General features: G+C 40.2%; 1 protein-coding gene across 1 annotated transcript in view; it reads right to left on the bottom strand.

The window, feature by feature from the left end:
* The window catches only part of NKD1 (NKD inhibitor of WNT signaling pathway 1), a 108,873-nt gene that overhangs the window by 33,487 nt on the left and 52,322 nt on the right, over positions 1 to 23,064 (bottom strand). The window contains exon 5 of the mRNA XM_062007669.1: positions 6,940 to 6,997. Coding sequence (XP_061863653.1) covers positions 6,940 to 6,997 — 58 coding nt within the window. The remainder of the gene's footprint in view (positions 1 to 6,939; positions 6,998 to 23,064) is intronic.

The raw sequence follows: 23,064 nt of genomic DNA on the forward strand, positions 1-23,064 counted from the left end.
TCTGCATGTCACAGCTCCTTCCTCCTCTGAATCACAACACTGACAGCCCAAGGGAAACACCAATGACTAAGACTGATTTGGTGAGTCTAGGTTACCAAGGTACAGCCCTTACAAACCTCGTGCACAAAGCATGAACCTCATATCACTGGCACCCATTTCTCACCCCTATCTCAGTCCTGACATGTGGTAGCTTTCCTCAAGCTTCACTCACCAATGTGAGCAATCAGTTGGGCACTCTCAGTCTGCTGACTAAGTTCCACTCTGATTCTTCAGTCACTTTGGGATGTGGAAGGCAAATGCAAAAGCCCTCCTGCCTTTGATGACATCTCCCTAAGCTATGTCCTTTTGCTCTTTGTTTCCCCTGCTTCCCACATGCACTCTGATAGCCTGGCTCTCATGTGCTATAAGAGAAGTAGCTTGAGAGAATCATAGTCATGGGTTTTCAATAGCTATGTACACAGGTGACTTTTTGCCTCCAAGTAAACTAATTCATGACTACCCCAGAGCTCAGAGTAAATGGACATTCTTATTGTTAATTGATTCTCTTTTTAATGACCACTCAGAGCATTAGCTTTTCTGTGAAAGGAAAAGCTACCAGTCTTAGTTGGAAGGAAAGAGTATAGAAAATCGATATTGTTATAAACACCAAGCATGCATATAACTTTAAAGTTTTCCATGCATAAGGTGCTCACTGAGGATCAACTCTTTGCTTTATTGAGGTGCTTGTTCACTTCCCTTTTCATTACCTCAGTTTCCTACTGAAATATTTTTATACATTACACACAATTAAATGAATAATAACATTTGGCTTTCTTCAGTCACCATAAAGAATAGAGACCATTTGTAAGTTTGGAAGGTTTTCTTGTCTACTATACTTTGAAATCCTCTCTGTCATATTGTAAGGGACAGAGAAGGATACAGGAAATCCCAGGCTCTCAGCTTTGCTATTGTGTCCCTGAACCAAAGAGATCAATGTGAAACCATTACTCACAGCAGGTATGATCTTCCTAGTCTAATGCAGAGGATTAATAACTCAGAACAAAACTCTCAAACCATAGACAAAACACATCATCTATCAAAAATTGTTAGACAGCATCAATAGGAGCTAGTGGGTTGTCAGCTAAAGAGTGATACCCTACATGTGGGAACAAGCACAGCACAAGCAGCAGAGCCTATACCCTGCACACAGCAGCAGCTCAGTGAAAGGAGGAAAGCTCACCCTCCAAGGTGATATAACAGCCCACTTTTCACTGCCTTTCTGTGCTTCCCTTGCCAACATGGGTGGGAGCTGTTAGACACTGTAAAGGTCCATTTGGCAACACCTGGAGAACACTAACTCATTACATAGAAGCCACGGACAACCATTGGATGGCAACAGTCTTTCATCACTACTGACCTGGCTGCACTTGAAACAGCAGCTCTAGAAGTAAACGTTTCTGATCCAAATACCAACCCCCTTCAACTGGAACAGCTAATATTAAGAAACACTTGTACAATTTTATTTTTTTAATTTTTTTAAGTGTCTTATGCCATAAGATTTTCCTCCCACTCATGGCAAACAGCCTACCTGCTTCTTATAATTTCCTGGATCTGTGCATGACCACAGGAAAACTGCTGCTAATCCTACCAGTCTCAAGTTCTTTGGTGACTTTTATTCTAACTGCCAAACTAAGCAGTTTTCTCTTGGCAATCTTCACTGCTCCTTTTTTTTTTCCTCCTTCATGTTCTTTGGTACTCTTTCCAATTCACAGTAACAAGCTTATCAGCTTGCAGCCTAGGTAGAGGCTAGCTGTTTGCCCAATAATGCTGCCTGGTGCTGGTGGGTCACCCTAAAGCTGAAGATATTTCTCGGAGTCGTGTCATGTCATACTGAGTGGTAGGAAAGGGCACAGCAAAAATCTCTTGACAGCCAAAAAACCCATACAGCCAGTGAGCAAGGGATCTCTAGTCTGAGCTGATCACAAAACCTATACTCATGGAATAGCAAATCTAAGTGAGCAGGATTATCAACAATTTCCATACAACAGCCCCGAAGATTGACCACAAGATCACTTTTAAGGTAGAATTATTAGCACTCTGTCTGCAACATCAGTTATGAACAGGCATTTGGTTTATGAACATGACAGAAGAAGGACCTTCATTTTCTCTGAAGCACCAAACCTGCACCAGTAGTACAATGGTGCTGAGATAAAGAAACTTTGCCTGTGTGCAAGATGCAATACACATCTTCTCTATAAATCCACGGGAATTTCATGTACATAATCCATAGAAATGATTTAAGCTTTAAAATAATAAATAAATAACCATCATAACTGAACAGGGGAAGGACTGAGTGGATATACTAGTAACATTTTGAACAACTTTTAATACTATGATCAATTATTTTTCTGCTTTGATGAATACAACCTGCCTTAGCTGCAGGTTTAGAAATTCCATAATGTCTTGTAAATGTGTGAAAAGTGCTACAAGTAGCTCTTCTACTGATATAGATTTTTTTTTTTCCAGTGACAACATGTACTTTGAACTCTGCTGGAAGGCTCTCTAATATATATGGGCAAGAAGACCTGAATAATTTTGCCCTTTCTGGTACCAGATGAGGGAACATCTTACATCTAGGGATTTGGATACATCTTGTTAGAGAAAATGTATCAAAAAATGGGTTTGTTGATTCAGGTCAAGTTCTGTCACTACTTTCAGCATGACTTTGGATATCATGTTCAGATAAGGCACGAGGAAGGCTTGGATCTTCTCCAGTTTTCTGTTGAGAGAATAACAATAAAGATATCATCCTCGTCTGACAAATAAAACAGAGAATAGATTGCTATCAGTGTAAGAGGCAGCTCCTCTGACAGGTACAAGACTAGATTGATCTCCCAAAGATGCAAGATTTCTGCTTAGTAGAAACACTTCAGTCATACTTTCCAGGAGAACAGTGACATGAGAAATCACATTATCACATAACTAATTGGGGTGATAGGTTAGGTGTCTCCTAAGCGTAAGGACTTCACCTTGAACTCCACAAGGCAGCTGAAGTAGACCGATAGCTGTATCCTACCAGGCTCTAAAGAGCTTGTATTGAGACAAGTAGGAAATTGTCTCTTTTCCACAATCAGCTTGTGAGACATTTTCCTACTTCTCATTCAGATATTACAAGCAGTGACAATACAGGCTGCTCTGAAAAGCTTCTAAATGTTCAAGTGGTAAGGTGGAGGAACCCCAGTTCACTTCATAAAGACATGGAGTGCTCAAGATAAGAAAGCTCCCATGGTCTACAGGCTTTTCCTGTGAAAATTTCTCAGAAAGGTCCAGGGAAAGGATGAAAAAGTTTCTGGAAAACAAGAGCAGGACTCCTGAACAATTCATTAAAAAGCTTACTTATGCCTCTAAGAAAAATGAAAGAACTCAGATGACATTACTGAACACATTAATAGTAGAAATCTTTCTGAGCCAGTTGCATGTCTCCATGAAGGAAGAATGACATGCTGTTTGATGCTACACTCAGTTCCTGCCTGCCAGTTTAGCTTCCCCACTAAAATGAAATGAAAAATATCTCCCAATATCTGGGTGAGCTTTTGTAACTTCTTCCAGAGACATCCCTAGTCATTCAGTCTGGCAACTTACTATTCTTTCTAGGGACATGGGAGAGAAAATGCAAGCTCTTTTATCCTAGACCTGAAGGGTGATGAAGCACATTCTTCCTGTGCAGAAACTGATGGACAAGAAAGTTCAATAATGAGAAGTTCATACACAGCCACAGCAGATTGCACAAGTACTCTAAGTTCTCAAATGCAGCGTGAAAGCAGTGCTAAACTTGGAATGAAAGTTGTAAATGAATCCACTACAGAACCTATATCCATCCAGCATGCGCAACTGTGGAGTTATTAATGAAAAAGGAAGAAGGGAAATACAGTAACATAAGAAGAGACTGAGGTTTCCGCTGGTGTCTCTTATCTAAGGAAATCACTGACCACATAAGAGAAAATCCAAAAATTTCAATTTAGTGACTTGCTTACAGCAAAATCAAAGGCAGGTGCTACATATAATAGACAATACTGGTCAAACTGTTTCTTTCTGCACAGCACTCAGTAAACAGAGTCACCACTATTGAGTTCTAACCTCTTGTCATGCAGCAACATTGAGTCAACAATCCGCTCTCATGGCTTAATGCTTTTGATGTTTACTTTGTTCTTTCTATAGTTCAAAAGAAAGCACTAATGCACCAGTCCTCTTACCAAATACAATCTTAATCCCAGAATCCCGAGCCTTTCGCTGTTGGCCAGTTAAGTCTGTTAAGACGAAAGGATTTGATCAAGCTTTACATAACAACACAGAAGTTAAATCCAGCAAAGAGAGTTCTTTTTATCTGTACTGCTCAGACAGCTAAGAGGGGGGAAAAAAGAGATGGAGGGGAAAAAAAAAAGGTAATGAACTTGGCTATGTAAAACAAAATAAGGAATTCAATTATTTCTCTTATTGCCACTTTGTCTTTTCACAGAGAGTCTTCTAAAGAACAGATTTATTCCCCAATGAAGTCCCTGAGTGTGAAGGCTATAGCTCTCCCCTAACCCAGAAGAATTGTGGCACCTGCTGTGCTTTTTTGCAAATCTGAGAAATGTTTCTTTTCCATTTTTTTCCATCCCTACTGTGTATTTATGAAGAAAGAATATAGTCCATTGATTAGACACTTGCCTGGTACTTGGTGGTGCTGGGTTCAAGTCTTTGTTTTGCCATTCATAGGGTTTTTGAGCTCAGCCCGACCAACCGTATTTCAGTGTGTTACAGCTCTCTGTCTCTGAAACTAGTTATCAGTGATGTTGATGTCATAATAAGAATGTATAATCATTGAACATACATTTGTTACACCAGTACATATGTAAAGACTGTGAGGTGGTAAAAATAAAGGCAGAAAAACTATTTGAGATGGAAAGATTAATATACTTTCTAGAGTAGTAATTACACTTTCACGCAAAATATTTCTGAGTAGAAAAGACCATTACAATGGTCATCCTGTACCTAAGCCACACAGAATTCAAGCTGTGCCCCAAGGAAGGTCTCAAGTCATGTTTTGGCTTCACTTTATGCTAACATCACAATCTTAAGGTAGTTCTAGTGCAAACAACAAAAAATATTATGCCAGTAAAAAGTATGACATTATACAAAGAGGGTAAAAACATCCTGCTTTAACACGATGATTCTAGTATCATCTGTTGATGACGAGATTTTCAATATCCTGTTAAAGAGGCAAGTGGCTGACACTGTCCCCAGCATGGAAAACACGAAAGCATAGCCTGATGATCTGAGAGCAGAAGGGATGGGGACCAAGCCTTGTCAATCTGCACACATTTGCCTGAGCACTGCCTCCCAGATGGAAAGATGCCACAGAACAGCTCTTCCCCAGTAGCAGCATACAAAGAAAGGCCCACCTGCTGGTATCTGAATCTTGTTTTCACAACTCAGCTCCTCAGTAAGAAATGAGATGCATCAGAAGCAATGATGTAAAACTGCTGAAAGACTGAAATTACAGCAGCCAAAAAGGTTTGACACTCAAATAAAAACAATCTTGCTGCTGACTTGTTTGGTAATATTATATTTTTTATATTATGTTTGCTATGCAAGACAATTCTGCACAACAAGGTGAGAAATAATTAGAGGCAAGGAGAGACAGAAAAATTAAATTATTCCTCTCACTAACACTTAATATCCCATCTTAAGTAGATTCTCCTATAATTCTCAAAACTAAAAAGCTACCCTTTGTTATGTCCTACTGTGAGCAGAAAGGAAAACTATGGGGAAGTTAAATACTGAAACACTTTTAACAAACACTGACTCCATCATGGCAAGTATGTCTTGCTTTTGTAGCCTACAAGCACCACCTGAAATTGAGCTCGTATGGCACATAGGCACATAGAAGGGAATGTTCTTTGTAACTACAGAAATGATAGAAACATGGATTAATTTAACACATTTCACAGTTAAGGAATTGGAAGACAGACATTTTTAACATAGAGAATCTTTCAAGTGTTGTTTACAGAGAAGTCTCTGCCACCAGAAACAAATAACTGGATTACAAAAGGACAGAAATTTCCAAGTTAAGCTTGACATGGTTCATTGGTCTATAAAGTTGGGCACGTTGTTTCCATCAGCCTGTAACATAAATCTAGCACACAGCCCATACAATCGCTGTTAAATGAGTTTCCCAGAGAGGTTTTGAAGTCTCATTTACTTGTTTTTTTAAAAGAATGAACAACAATGTCCTCAAATCAATCTCTTCCTTCCATCAATTCCCACTTGCCCAACTAAGTTCAAGATACTTCAGATGCGTTCTCCGTCACACAGAATACAATGTCCATACTCAAGGTTCCCCAAAAGGCCTTTCCTACCACAACAATTACTCCATCTCCACTGCAAGGAGAGGCTTGATCATGGAGGAAGAGATTACATGAGCCTTGGAAAGTGGTTACCTGTCGCAATAATAATGCCACTCACATTTAAGAGAAATGTATTGAGTACAAGCCTCTGGTCTTTATTAGAAATTAATGCAGCAGTTTCTAAGTCTGGTTTGTGAAACACAGAAGAGTGTGCAGCATATCACAAAATCGAATGGCAACATTTCCAGTGATGGCATTTACCACCTCTGCTGGGGACAGTGATATTCACTACTGCTACCAATGCCAAGAGAAGTACCTGGAAAGACTGGGACACCTTGAAATACAACACTTGGTCCCTATTATACAACTAGGTAACTTTTTTCAATATTAGAAGGACAGTGGTAAGAGATACAGAAATAACACTCTATTCTCATCTTAACAGTTTTGCAGGCAAAACAACTTATCAGTATTTCAAGAACTGTGCTCATATATGCGTTCTCATACTTACTTGTACACTGACTTAACTCCAATATCCCTTAATATTAACCAAGAAATTTTGTTCTTTACCTACCTTCTAGATGGAAATGTTCATCACCAATGGAGTCTCTGTAGCCTTCCACAGATAAATCCTGTTCAAGAAATAACAATAAAAAATTAATGACAAACGTACTATATGCAAAGTGCTGAAGTGTTGAGAATATGTACTTATTAATCAAGTAGAGAATTAATCTAAAACACTATTGAGAGCACAGAAGTTGTTTTCCAAGCAAGGAGTCAATCACACTATCAGTGACAGTCAATGCACCTGGTACTATTTTACAATGCTCTGGACATACTTTAGGACAAAAATGTAATGGAGATAAATATATTGTACAGGGGAAAGAAAAAGGAGGTGTTCATATCCAAATCCTTTTACAAAGTAGATTAATATTTAGAATGTCAACATTCTGTCAATCAAGCATGATTAAAAAAGTTAAAATGGAAACGAGAAAGGAGAAATAAGCCCTTCACTACCCACAGAGGAATGTTATCACTTGGTTCCACCAACAAACAGAAAACTTTCATATGCCAGAGGTCACCCAAGAAAAGCAGATACCAGACACTCAAGAGCTGCCTTCAGTCCCAAATTATGTCTAGCTCCAATGTGTCTAGAGTAATACAGAAGCAATGCCACAGATATGTAGATGATCTTATCTCAGACCCAAAAACATCTGTCCAGTGGTGCTGATGTAATAATAAAGGACACCAGCGGGACCTGGAACTAATTTCACTTACTAAGACCTTGAAGAGCATTCTTACTCTCTTATTAGTAGACCTTTCCAGCTTCATCCCCCTCACCCCATAAACCACAAACAATAACTATCCTGTCATGGTTTTGCCTTCTATTAATTCCAAAGGCTCTAGCATCACCATAACATCACTGACCTTACATTATAGTCTAGCTCCCTAGATTCTCTACAAACACTCTCTGCCACTGATCAATAGTTATGGTGAAAAAGAAGGATGTAGTCCTAAAATGTTGGCGTGCTGCACTCATGGCCATTTTCACTTCACCTGCAAAAACATACCAGGAACACAGAGCCAGCATTCTCAGCATCAACCTGTGAACTGGAAGTTGACACTACAGAGCTTTTTGCACAAGATAAGAATCAGAGAATAAACTGTGAAAATTAACATCTAGTTGCATTCATCAGCTTTATTGTTAAGCTATTTTATGGTGATAAAAGCAATTCACCTCCTATTCTTAAAAAAGCTGACAGTTCTTTTTGGCCTTCCACATGCCCAAATGTTATTCTTTGAGATTAGTTATCAGAAAGTAACTAAGCCACAAAAGCATACCTTAGGAATTCCTCAGTATCAATTTCTGCACTAAGATTTCACAAACACTACTACCTAGGTAGCCCAGAGATCCTGAAAATATTGTTCTGTTCATGAGAGATCCCCTGAAATCATGTTAGAACTCACAGGGCAAATGGCTCTGAGAAATGCTGCAACCTGGCCCAGAATGCTAGAATTCTGCACAGTACTATGTTGTTATAAAAGCTGTCATTCTGGATTTAGTCTTCCAAGAAGCAGATCACAAAGAAACTATTTTGTTTCCTTGAGCTTTTGTTCCAGTAAAAGAGGTCTATTTTTTAAGCATGTGCTCATTAATATCAATCATTACCTTAAAAATTACGGAAGAAATGGACAGTGAACAAAAAGAAGCCATAAAATGTTGGCCTAAGTCATCATACTTCTGCATGATGGTCTTTCCAGGGCCTTGTAGAAGTTAGCATACTTTTGCTTGATCAGATTCCCCCATGTCATCATTTTCCATGGAGCCCTAAGAGCACACCTCTGCTCTCATAGATAATGAGATACACAGAAGTGACTACATAGCATCTATGGCACCTCTGCTCTCTCCCATAATACTAAATATTTAATAACTGTTTTGTTTGGCTTTTTATTTTACTAAACTCATAATTCCTGCTCCCTCCTGTTCTCTTGAGGGAAAAAAAAAATCTTCTGTTAACCTGATTAGTAAACATGCAATGAGTAGGTATCATCTTACTTGTGATGTACCTCTGAGGAGAGCACTATCTACCTGGTAACCTTCATCTCTTAAAATTTTAGTGAAGTAAGCAGTACACCTGGGTATCAAATGCTGCCAGTTGAAATGATGTCATTAATCTCATCCTCTACAAAACCCACAAGTCATTAATTTTAATGATCTTTCAAAACACATCACTTTAAAAGAATACATTTGTTGATGTAAAATGCACCATCAAGTAACTCAACAGAAGAGAGTAGAAGACAGGAGTGTAAAACAGCAGAGTGAAGCATTAATATTCATTAAGCTAGCTTCCTTATTTTCTCACTTCTAATCATTATATTGGTCTTAAGTAAATATGTTTTATATTCTAGTCTAGTTTCACTCCTTCTCTAGCTCCTAGTTATTTAAGTTAAAGTAGTAACTTAATGCAAGCAAATTTCCAGTAAGTGTTTCTGCCTTAAACCAAATTATTATAAATTACCAAATTCTAAAGAAGTGTTTTTATGATGTCGATCCACAATGTAACTGTTAAACAGCACATAGAACAACCCTATGCACCAGTACAGGCTGGGGGTGACCTGCTGGAGAGCAGCTCCGTGGAGAGGGACCTGGGAGTCCTGGTTGACAATAATCATGAGCCAGCTATGTGCCCCCACAGCCAAGAAGGCCAATGGCATCCTGGGATACATCAAGAAGAGTGTGGCCAGCAAGTCAAGGGAGGTTCTGCTCCCTTCTACACTGCCCTGGTGAGGCCCCATCTGGAATACTGTGTCCAGTTCTGAGCTCCCCAGCTCAAGAGGGACAGAGAACTTCTGGAGTACAAGGGACTGGAGCATCTTCCTTATGAGGGAAGGCTTTAGGAACAGGGGCTGTTTAGTCTGGAGAAGAGGAGGCTGAGGGAGGGATCTCATTAATAATTACAAATATCTAAATGGTGGGTGTCAGCAGGTTGGGGTATCCCTTTTTTCTCTTTTATCTAGTTACAGAACAAGGGGTAATGGAAAGAAGCTGGAACACAAAAAAGTTCCATTTAAACATAAGTAAAAACTATTTTACTGTTGAGGTGAGGGAGCCCTGGCACGGGTTGCCCAGGGAGTGTATGGAGGCTCCTTCTCTGGAGGTTTATAAACCTGTCTGGACACATTCCCATGTGACCTGATCTAGGTGGACCTGCTTTAGCAGGAGAGTTGGACTAGATGATCTCTAAAGGTCCTTCCAATCCCTACCATTCTGTGATTCTGTAACCCATCTTGAAACTGATAAGAGTATCATTTGAACATTTTAGTTGACACATTTAAGCAGAACTCCCCAGCTCCCATTCAAATGTGTTCCTGTGTGTAAGCTTATACCAAGTATTAACTTTGATAGACAGATATCTATCTGTGAAAGGTGTAGGCAACTCTAAGGAAAAAGAAAAAAAAAATAACTATATCATTCACATTATTATCATTAGTTCTTCTGTCAAAAAACATTGTAAGAGAGTTATCTGACTATTTTTTGTGTCACTGAAATAGATGTCACAATCTGGATAAATACCAGAATGCACCTGCTTGAGAGAAGGTCTTCAGATATTGTATATAACAGAGAAGTACAAAAGCTGAGCAAGCATCAGAGAAAACAACTGTGACCACAGCTTATACTGTACAAATTGCCTTAATGTGAATAAAATAGCTCATCTAACTCAATGACCCAAACTCAGAAAGAAAAGGGTAAATGCATAAAATATAACCTGCAGCTCAAGAAATTCTAGTGGGAAGACAATGCTTTAGCCAGGTGGGAATATCTGACACTGGAAAGAAGCATGTTGGAGCACAAAGGAAGCACAGGCTGGAGGGGGTGAAGAAACCCTCCCTGGCTCTGCTGTCTGGGCAGGCTCTGCAGTGTGGGCCCCCCCATGCAGCAGCAGGAGCCCGGCCCGTGGCAGGAGCGGTGCCCAAGACAGCAAAGACAACAACATTTAGGTCATAGGTAGTTGTATATCACTGTCCTGACATGATGTTTTAAATCACAACACTGCATTTTCAAACTGGAACACTGAGTCATGAAACAACCAAAACCAGATGTACCCTATGAAACACTACATAAATGAGGTCAGCAAGCACTTGAAAGAATAAAGAAAAGAAACATTTACGTAGAAGGATAATTTCAGCATGTCATTTCTATAGGTTGTTAAACAGAAACCCATCTCAAGTGAGTGTTTCTACCTCACCATGAGTTTCCTGGATAAATACGTTGGCCTCCATTATCTATCAACATAAATCACACAGAATGACTAAGATTCAGGCTCAAACATCTGCTCTAAAACTCTGAACAGCTGCCTCCCTGGCCTAGGCAGAAAGGATCTTAATGTCCCATACATCCCACTCTGATAGGTGTCACTGTACTCGGCTCAGATTTAAGAGGGTGGGGGTGGAGTGAAGAGTTAATTAGTGCTACTCCCTCTGAAATGCTGCTGAGTATATACATACATAGGGAAGAAAAACAATCTTTAAAAGCTCCCACACCTCAGGGCTTCTATTCAGCTGGTTACAAGTCAGGCAATCGTCACTCGATTCCCACCTTTGCCATGCAATCAGACTCCAATGAATTCTTACACACTGGGAATTTTATTTATTTAACCCCAGCACCTAACCACCCTGTGTAGTTTTCTTACTGATACAAGTCTCCAGAGACTGAAGGCCAGGCACTCACTCTGGGGCTTCCAGCTATTGGCTTCCTTTTCAGCAACTATCTGAAAATTCTGTCATCCAAACCCTCACCCATCGTCCCACTTACATGGCTTTATGCCTCTGATGCCTTTGCTGGCTCCCTTTCTGCTCCTATATCAAAGTTAAGCTCCTTGTCTTTACTTTCCAGGCTCTATACAGTAGTATTTGCACTCACATCTCCTAGACCTACCTCTTAGCCCCTATGCCCACTGATTCCTTTAATCTTGCTCATCAGTATGATCCTTCTTCCTGTCCTAGCTCTACCTTCTCACGCTGCTCCCCACAACATCCAGCACTGCAGTCAAAACTCAGAATGCAAACAGTGTGTATTTTAGCAACCCACATTTGGACTAACATAGTGTTAAATACAGTTTTACTTTTGGTGTAAGTAAAGACAGCTATATCCATAGATGTATTAGATCTATCAAAGGATAACCTTTGATTTAGGTAGGTTATCATGATAACAAGCATATTTTTAAAGTTTGGACCCCCCTACTCCCTGTATCACATCACAACCAATATTGCATTAATTAACATTTTTCTAAAAGATATTGCTCTTCTCAAGTAGAAACAAGTTGCCTTACCTCTCCTCCTTCAAACATCTCATTGAAATCATTTGATTTAGCCTTAAGATACTCATTTTTCCACATTTTTAGCAGAAAATAAGCACATATTTCCTGTTTTAGTGGAGTTCTTATCAAGGTTTCATATCCATCACTGTCCTCAAGTAAAACACTCAGTTGACAAATTGTCATTCAAGAAAACTTTCTCCCTATTTTTAACCATCTGACTGAAACGTGTGGGGTCTTTTCCCACTTTACCCTCATATTAATGTAATAAAGTTCCAGTACTTTGGAAAGAGCAAAGTTGAAGAAATTGTTTCACAACAGGAATGCAAGGGAAGATACATGAAAAGCAAAACCAGGCAACTACAATTAAGACATGTATCATATGGAAAACCACTACAGAGCAATACACATTTATACCTTGGTTTAAACCTCGTATTGTTTCTTCTAGAGCGTATTTTACCTTTCCTCCTGCAACCATGAGGTTTCACTTTTTATTTTTGCTGTTTGAGTTTGCCATTCTAGAAAATTTAATAACAAAGATAACTCACTGGGACTCAACTTTTTGTAAAGAATGTGTAAGGCAGCTCACACTTAGAGAAGAATTCAAGGTGACTTATTTAGATCACCATCAAAATATACATTGCAACTGCAATAATGCAGTTTATTAAGCAGAAGCAGCAAGCTTATCTTCTATAATGTTTTCTTTCTCTGAAGAAAGAACCTAGTGCTCTGTAAACAATTACAGATAGGTATTTCTTCCTCCACTATGCACAGAATCTTCTCAGATAAAATTTCTTCATACTATAATCACAGCAGGTAGAGTTGTTAAGAAAACAATTTTTCTTCTTCAAGAGCTCTGGTAGATAATCTTGGATGGGTTCAGCTGCTGTGGGTTAGGATTTTACTGCCTTTATTTGCCATCATGGCCGCTATGTCCAAAGTTATTATCTTCCTAATAGAGATGGCAGAACATAATGGGTGTAGCACAATGGACACTGAAATTCATCCTTTGGCACCTTAGCACAAAGTTCACAATAATGTAACAGGTCAAAAACTATGATGGTGAAGCACACAAATGCACTCAGTTCATCTGCCTCTGGTCTAGGAGCAGTAACTCCCAGTCACACTAATATGGTAATAGTGTTGGAAATCAATGCATCTCTAGCCACCAGTTTGACAGAATTGGAGTCCCTATGGTTTCATCTCACAGAAGGTGAATGTAGAACAATTCCAGTTTCTGGTAAAACATTGTGAAGACAGACAGGATAAGAAAAGAATTAAAAAACCCACGACACACAAACAAACAAACCCAAACAAAACTAATCCTTAATATCTAAAGGAGGATCATGGACTGCTAGAGACTTACGAGGCAAAAAATATCGCCAATATCATTATATCCCTGTTATAGACCTTCAAACGGGTACAAGAAGCAAGTTATATGATATGTTTTTATGAGTATCCCCTCCACAGGGATACAAACATGAGGCTGTTGAGGAACTGAAAGTGAAAAGCAGATCGATGTTTACATGAAACCCTTCATGATGGACATTTGAATAAGGAAGAAAGGAAATCTGGCACTTTATGCTCCAAGTTGCTTGCAACATGTAGCCAAATCTCTTTTGTGCCAATCCAACACCTAGACCAGGCTTCCCAACAGGATAAAACACAAATCCTTTCCTCATTCTTCCAATACGTTTCTTTAGTCTATGAAAACTGGGTAGTGGCGATACTGAAACATGCTTTTTACAGGTAGCTTTTTCATCTCTGCTGCAGTGGGTAAATGAGCATCCTACTTTAGTGGTCAGTCACTGCAATGTGCGTTCAACAAAAGCTAACAACCTGCCCATTTAACTTGAATCATAAGATTACGATGTGCTGTGTAAGATAAGCATGCTTGTAGATATAAATCTCTCTCTATCCTGTATACAAAAATTAAAATTCTACAGAAGAGAAGAAGAAAAAAATCAACCCAGCAATAACAGCTTAAAATACTATAAACTTGTTCATTACTCATAAAATTATCCAATGTAAACTGAGACCTGTAGAGAGCCAGAAGATCCGCTGAGGGGTTAGTTTTATTTAGATCACTCATTTCAAGACAGAACATTACTGTTTCTGTGGTATTTTCACCATGGATTCCATGGATCTTTATAAATTTTTCTTAGGTGTAGCAAAGTGGTATCCTCCATTAACACTATTACTGGAATTCTGGAACTATTATGGTTTCTACTTTTTAAAGTGATAGATCATCAGTCTTTGAGATTAAATAGGACTCAAACAAGAAATGATTGCTTTTTGCTACACTTAAATTCACTTTGAAGCTACTTCAGAAGGATAAATGAACTCAACTCTACAGATTCAGCTATTTACCTTACTTTGTTCTCCTAGCTATCCTCTAATCTACTGATTGTAAAATCAATTGTCCCATGTCCCCCAAGATCTATCTTCAACATAGATTATACTGACGAACAAGTCCAAGGACATGAATGAAAGAGGACAAATTTTCACCTACTTTCCAGCCTACAGAAGCTCAACAACTCCTCCAGAGTACTTCTTCAATACAGCAGACAGATGGATGCAGCTACCTAATAAATCTGTTCCATTTGCTTTCATGATAGATTTGGTTGCCAAGAAACTCTTTTAACAAACAGACTTAAGTGCACTGAGGTGATTTTACCCAGGCATGCTATGCAAAACAAGCATGCAGAAAATGGCTACAGAGCTTCACCACAGAATAACTGGCTTATTTAAGATGTGATCACTGAAATCAAGGGTGCTCTTTGCACTGACTCCAATGACCATTACAGTTTTACTATACTACATTCTGCACCTTTCCGGTGATAATAGCCTGTGTCTTCCTACATTGCTCAGGTTTTCAAACAGCATAAGGGCTTAAAGCTCCCCTAGAATGATAATCAATGCTCCTCTATTATGTTTATAGCTCTAAGTCTTTTCCTGCTAATGGATGACGTATATTTATGCAGCTGGAGGAAACCTGGATTCAATAACTGCTCCACCACAGACTCACTGTGTGGTGCAGGGTAAGTCACTTAAATCTCTCTGTGCCTTCATTTTTCAACTGTAAACTGAAATTCTTGATGCCCACCTTTGCAAAGAGCTCTGAATCCTCAGGATAAAAACATACTCTACTAAATAATATTACCTTGTTAGGAAGCACAGGTGTGTGACCCTGGACACATATGCTAATGTTGATCCATAAATCTGTCAACAGGAGGTGCTGGCAAAACAGATGGTTCACATTCTTTTTTAAACCACCTCTTTGTCCTCAAAGCCCAGGTATGTCAACTAATCATTTTATAACTGGTCAGGGTTTTAATGGGCCAGGAAGTCACAGTGAAGCACAATGCCACTAGCACTACGGCAAAAAACAGAGCCAACAAGAGGAAAAGACAGATACAGAGGTTTCTTTTACCCTTCTCCTCTGCTCCCTGGCATGTAGGACAAACACTGTGAGGCTCTGCAGAGAAAGATAAAAGAAAAAGCAGAACCCGTTCCCACACATTCCTGTAAGGAGTACAGCATCAGTGATCATGCCCAAATGCTGATTGATGCTGCCTACATAAAAACAGACACATGTTTTTTAATTACAGGCAGTAAAAACCCCACAGACACACACCATTTAAAAAGCTGATTTAGATGAACAGTTGCATGTTGATGCACAGGGTCAGAAGGATTACAAGCAAATGAAAAATTCACTTCTAAACATGTTTTTCTTAGGAGTTACCTCTATTATGAGGAATTTTGATTCCCCATCTAAATAGCTGAAAACTGAGCACACAGGCTTTTCCTTGAAAATGTCACTGCAGCAACAAGGGCTGTGGCAAGATATATGCTGCAGACAGGGCAGGCAGCTGTGGATGGGATGGGCAGGCAGGGCAGGGCAGGCAGCTCTGGACAGGGCAGGCAGCCTTGGATAGGGCAGGCAGGGCAGGCGTGAGGGACCGTCTGCCACGCACATTCCCTTAAAAGGAAACCCAGGGCCAGAGGACCACATCAAAGCTGCAGTTTAGCAGATTTCCCCTTCCCCTCCCCCTGGGTCTTTGAGACGGAGACTTCATACTCCAGAATTTAATATCTTTTTCCTCCCTGCCCCCATCAGCCCCTTTGTCTGCATCTCTGTGCTCTAAGAGCTAACAGATGTTGATGCCATATAGTTTCAAAGAAAACTTTTGATGCCCACATAACTCATTACAACTAATATATTCCAAGAATGCTTGTAGCTCAGGAAACACTGGGGTGAAAAAACAGAGGAGAGGGGGCAAATGGCTACACTGAATAACCCTTGAGAGAAAATAAATAGTTCACTTCAAAGTCATCAGGGAATTCTTTAACAAGCTCTTTCTTCCGCAAAACAGAACAAATTCAGCTGAGCCTAGAATTCCCAGAGGAAAAAAAATAAAACCAAACCCCATATAAATGGCAAAGCAGAGGGAAGCATCAGAGAGGTCGCCCGGCTCGCCCAGCAACAAAGCGCAGCATTCTCGAGGTTCGATATTCCCAAGCAACCTGCACTGTGCCAGGGCACAAAAGCACCGCTGAAAAGCAGAGACTGTCAACAATAACAATACAGAGAGCCCTAAAAAAAGCTAACTCTGTCCCTCTGCAGAGAATGAATGCAGGCTGCGATGAGATTGCTCAATTCACAGAGCACTTTAATTCAGCCTCACAACATATGCAGGAGGATATGTCACGAATGTGACAATTACAGAGAAGAAACATTTGCTCATTTAGCAGAAGCAGGTGACTGGGGTTTTTTTTTCAGCACAGGCAGGTCTGTGTTCTTAGCCATTTTCTAGGGTTACATCTAGGATGCAACCCTTCATAAATTTTTCTAGCAGGTCTCCTCCCCTCCCCTGCTGCTTCAGCACACAGCTGCATCCTCCTTTCCGTTCGGTGAGAAGCCCCCCAGGAGTCACCAGGGGTTGGTAGGGAGAAGGTCTGAGAAAAAGGGGGAGGGCGAGAATGCGATTACATCAATTTCCACAGCAGGAGGATCGGATTGCATCATTGTACACAACTTGGGGCCCGCTCTTTTATCCCTGATGCAGGCAAATTTCCCATTGAAATCAGTGGGAGACTTGTCTGTGCAAGGACTGCAGAATCGGGTATTCTGTGATCACAGAATTAGAAAGCAGTTGGAAGCCACACCTGGCAGCACCTCTCTCAGTGGTGCTCTGCCCTTCGTCAGGATGGATATCAAATCAAAACAAATGAAAATATAATGATGATGTTAAAGTCCCTCTTCTCCTCATACACAAACTCCTAAAACCCCACCACTACAGCTCTTGTGTAAAAGTCTGTATGAAGTTCCTGCCGGTGAACTTCGGATTTAGCACAAAACAAGTCATAATAGCAAAGAAGACTGAGGAGGGGTGGAAATCTATCCCACTACACAATCATAGACTTCTCTCATCTAACAATTAAAATGTAAAGGCTATGAAGAGTTTTAGACAGACAGGTCTGTTCTCCTGCTTGTTTTTTTCCAGGGGTTTAGATGAAAGACGAAAATCAAAAGCAGTCAGCCCTACTTCTGCAGCAGCAACAATCTATAGTCGGTCCAAATACAAACCATAGTACAATAGCACAATAAGCAGGATTCATAGTTTTTCAGTGCTGTTCATTTCCAAGTACCACACTTTGAATCTACTTTCATATGCATAAGAATTTTCTTTGTAGCAGCTCAATGGTCTCCCCATTTCAGCTGCTATTCCAAATCTGCTTTCCAGAATAATTATACTTCCAAACACACTGGCCTAGGAAAATCAGAACTAAAATAATCTATCAGATTTATTCAGGATAAAATGTAGCTCCTCCTAAAATAATTCCTTATTTTCTCTCCTGTCTCACTGTTTGGGGATGGATTGTTTCCTCTAGGGAATAACAAGGAAGGCGTCCTCAAGACTTGTGGCTTTGTAAGTAAAATACTGTATTCCTGAGGTCATTCAGCACATTTCAGGGTGGCAGGAAACTTCAGCAGGAGAGCAGACAGCAGAACTGCTCAGGTAACTCAAATCTAGGTTGTGAATTTGGAAATTTTCACAATGGCAGAGCAAGGCCAAGATGGAAGAGGTCAGGAGAAGAGACATGGAAGCAGAAAATATCACTGACTCCTCCTTGCTACAAGTATGTAATCAGATTTAGTATTTCATTCCATAAAGTCAAAAGCTTACCAAACTCTCCAAGTAGCAAACCTGTCAGATCTGTGTTTGAAGTTTTGTCAAAACATCCCAACACATTTGGACTGAGAGGACTACTCAGTGCACAGAGAGGCTGCAAAGCCCTTCCAGACCCACTCATGCCACACGTCTGCAACAACAGGACACAGAACTTGGACTGGGAACCACCTTTGGAGGACACTGCAGGTTCTGCCCATGGTTTTTACAACTGTCAAATAGCACATTCCAGTGTGGGCTAATTATATGCTCCTTCTGTCTCACACAGAATACTGAAAGACACAATATCAAATAAAAGGGATGGCCTGGTTTAAGTTTCAGCTGAGCCTTACTGGGACTATTTTATGACAGCAAAATAATTTATCCTTTAGGATGAAAAAACAGCAAATGATAATCAGAAAAAACAAAACAAAAACCTAACAAACCCAACAAAAACTTAGTAACTATTACTTAAAGTGGCTATTGGCATTAAGAGCAGAAGGTTCCCCAGCATAAGATGGACAACAGCAACAGCACCAGGACTGATTTAAAAAAATAACAGGACTAGAATCTGAAGTTCCTCCTAAACTTGATGATATTTTGCCTGAATAAAGACTTTGAAATCAACACCTATAGAAATATATTTGAGTTTACGTCTTGTTTCTGCTTTCTATGCTCAAAACATTAACTACAGAAGAACTGATGCTTCCAGCTTTTTGGTAACTTTGCTGTTAACAGCTCTCAGCTGTTTCTATACATTGAAAATTTGCATTCAACAGGCCAAGCTGCTTTGGATGGAAATATCAAAGAGCTACAGACAAGCCAGAACACAAAACCTTTCAAGTGCATCTCCTTCAAATGGTCTCAGCAGTAGGGGCCCAAACACATTGATTGCTCTTGGAAATTTACAATTCCTTTCCAATCTCAGGCAGACAAATGAAAAAGCAATTAAAATTCTTTGAATTTTTCCCAAACTTTCTGCATCTCTTCCTCAAACAGGGCTTCTGCTGATATATACAGGAACAGATAGGAGAGGAAAACCAACCCAACTTCAGTCTGCAATGATGGAGCAGATCCTCATGTTGCTGCAACTCTAACGTGCAAAACTCTTAAAAATTTAGCTATTGGTATGTCTTTTTCTCCTGGGCAGAATGATGCCTAGACACATACAAAGACCTTGGAAGAGCTTTCATGGCTGGTTTTCACCATTTCAAGGAAAATGTTTGGTTTTCGGATCATCTGCGTGTGTCAAGAGTGTGCATGTTTGTTTGTAACATTGCAAGGAGAACAGAAACTTCAAGGAAAAAAAGCAATGTTGCCAAACATTGTTTCCTCTCAGGCAACACTGACAGAAAAACATAATCCAGTCTCACAGAATATATACATGCATTTCCTTAGCCTGAAAGGAACTTGTGGCAAAGCTATGCCTGGCTTTCTGAAGCACAATGAGAGCTAATATTTATAGGATCTCTTCCAAAGTCTTCTTTCCCCTTATTCAATTATTTTCATTAATATTACTGTTATTTATTACTCTTCTGCAGTATACTCTAGCAGAGACTGCTGCTTGTGCCTCCCAGTGCTATGAAGACCCACAAACCTTTCCTCAGCCCAGGCAGATGCACTCCAAAAAGTATGCAGGTGTCTGCAGTAGAGAAGAGCCCACCAGGCATGGCTATCTGGAGCAGCCCTCTTGTTCACTTGTGGTGACCAAGCCCAGAGAAAAATCACAGAATCACAGAATCATTATGGTTGGAAAAGGCCTTTAGTATCATAAAGTCCAACCACTAACCTCACACTGCCAGGCCCATCACAAAAATAAACCCTATCTCTCAGCACCTCATCTATGCATCTTTTGAATATCTCCAGGGATGGTGACTTCACCATCTCTCTGGGCAGCCCCTTCCAATGCTTAATAACCCTCTTGGTGAAAAAGCTCTTCCAAAGTCCAATTTAAACTTCTCCTGGTGCAACTTGAACCCATTTCCTCGTGTCCTATCATTCATTACTATAGAGATCAACTCCCACCTCACTACAACTCCCCTTCAGGTAGTGATCATATCTCCTCTCAGCCTCCTCTTCTCTAGGCTAAACAACCTCAGCCTCTTCTCATAAGACTTGTTCTACAGACCCTTCACCAGCTTTGTTTCCCATCTCCGGACACACTCCAGCACCTCAAATTTCCTCCTTGTAGTGAGGGGCCCAGAAGCGAACACAGCATTCAAGGTGTGGCCTCACCAGTTGTCCAAGACCTGGGTACTCAAAGTGGATCTTTTGATCCAGATTTCACAAGAGCTGAGGTACTCCAAGATCAACCCCAAATGTCAGGGATCCATCTCCAGGCACAATGTTATGTATGATTTCAGATATAGTGCACATATCTGACAGACGCCTTGGCGTCAGACTTCACTCAAAACAAGAGAAGGCGAAACCAGCACTAGGACTATTAAGTCCCTGGCATGCTCCCCTTGGAAAGGCACAGCCCCCCTTTAAAAAGGTGGCATAGAAAACATGACTCCATGACTAGCACAAAAACACCACTTTGGATCAACATCCACTTTTTCTTCCCATAGAGGATGGGAGAAAGCTAGAATGGAAACTGAGGGTGCTTCAGCTTCAACACAGGTCTGAAAATTCTTCCTCACGTCATTGTGTCTTTCAAGTGACACAAACAGGAGTTTGAAGAGTCTTATCAGGTTGCCATCCTGCCTCACTTTCTTTTTTAAACCAACTTAAGTCCATCCCTGTGGCAAGGTTTTGTGCTTATTTGCTATGATTTACAATACTTTATTTAAACAAGAAGGCCAGTGGAAATCCTTCATAATGTTTATACAATCTTCAATAATTTTCCATGAGGGCCAGGCACCTTTGGGAGGGAGGGAGGAGGGATGACAGCCAAATGCAGATGATATGCAGAGCACCAGGCTTGACTGACCCCAAGCAGCTATTAAAGGGACAGCAGCATCCTAAAATTCACATTTGCCCAAAGTTTTATCTAGTCTTATGCAAATGCCTGAAAGGCATTAGAGGCAGAAGGAAACCTCAGCATTTCCAGTCAGTTTACTTTGCTCACTTGACCTAAGGAAGATTGTGTCCTTAAATTCTTCCATTCAAGCTTGTTGGTACATTTAATATGCTCCAGTATGAAAGGCACACAAAGAGGAGTTGTGCAAATAATTATTCAAATATAGGAAAATGACAAAGAGACTTCATTATCGCAAACTACCTTCATTGAAATGTTTTAATATAAGCTAGGAGAAAAGATTCACCACAGCCATTACTGGCATCTCGGCTAACATAATTATTTTCATGTCAAATGTTTTTTAATGCTGCTAATTTTTAATCGTTTGTATTTAAAGAATGAAAGGAAATTAATATAAACAGAGCAGATCTCTCTTACTAGGCACACCTCTTAACTTCAGTCAGAAGAGTCTGTTGGGCAGCCCAGATTGCATCAACAGCTTCATAAAGCGTATGACACACCAGCAACATAGCACAAACTGTTGCCCAAGCTGTCCTGGCAAGACATGCAAGCCTTGATTTTGATCCCAGTTTTACCCTAGTTTCACATTTCTGTAACCGTAGTGGAACAAAATCAGAGCGGCTGGAAACAGAACTGTGCCTTCACTTCTGCTGGAGCATTCAGGACCAGCTCATTTTAGAGTCAGCTAGAGCATCAATATCAATATCAAAATAGATATTTTAACTTCAGTTGAAAACTCTTTATGTTTCTTCCACAAGCCAAATATTTAGAATCCTGCCATAGAGAAAGATGAAAGAAGCCAATCTCCCCTTTAAATTACCAAGCAAGCCTGGGCCTTGACTCCTTTTTCAATGGGAAGTCAAAACGTCTGACTTCAATCAGTTTGTATAAACCAGCTTTTGTTTTTCCTTTTACCCAAATGACTCCACTCTTAAAGATTTATTGTAACTGGATTGCTTTTCTACCCAGCAGGGAGCTGTAGCACTAGCAAAGCTGTTCCACACAGTAGGTTTTCCGCTGATTGAATTTCTAGACTTTCAGCTCTTCGGAAATGTTTGCTCTTGTACAAGCTGTCAGAGGGAAATTGTGCGCAGTCGATTTTGTCTCAGCTAAAGCTAGGCAGGGTTCCATATGCAGCCAGCCAATGCAGAATTGAAAGGAGGAGGATCAATCAAATTGCAAAGGAAAAAAAGGTCTCAGCACAAACAAATTAAAAGAAACCTCAAAGAAACAAACCACACAACAAAAAAGGGCAGGGGGAAGCAGATGAAAATGAAAACCATTTCTGAAAATACATGAGCTCAAAAGAACCAGCAACAATCCTTCTTGAAAGGAAAACTTTTATTTAAAAATCATTAAAATAAGGGCCAGGAGCTGTTTAAATTAGATGTTCTATTAAACACACACGAAGCCAACACCATATGTTGCTCCACAACCAATCTCATCCTTTGGAGCAGCCCTCTCGACCAGTGCTGCCACAAGTGTCGGTGCCATAGTCACCTCACGTCACAGCGCAGCACACAGAATCACAGAATCTTAAGGGCTGGAAGGGATCTCAAAAGCTGCCACAGCGAGCACAACAGTAGCCAGGCCTTTACCCTGCCCACTGTGCCTCTGCCTGCTTCAGCATGCCCAGAAGCACACACTGGGCAGATGTAGGAAGCCATTGCAAAAAGCACTTCAGCTGCCATGTTTGTCGCAGATGGCAGGGGGAGATCTAACAAGAGGGA

Source organism: Colius striatus, chromosome 14 (genome assembly GCF_028858725.1).
Source record: "Colius striatus isolate bColStr4 chromosome 14, bColStr4.1.hap1, whole genome shotgun sequence".
Lineage (NCBI taxonomy): Eukaryota > Metazoa > Chordata > Aves > Coliiformes > Coliidae > Colius > Colius striatus.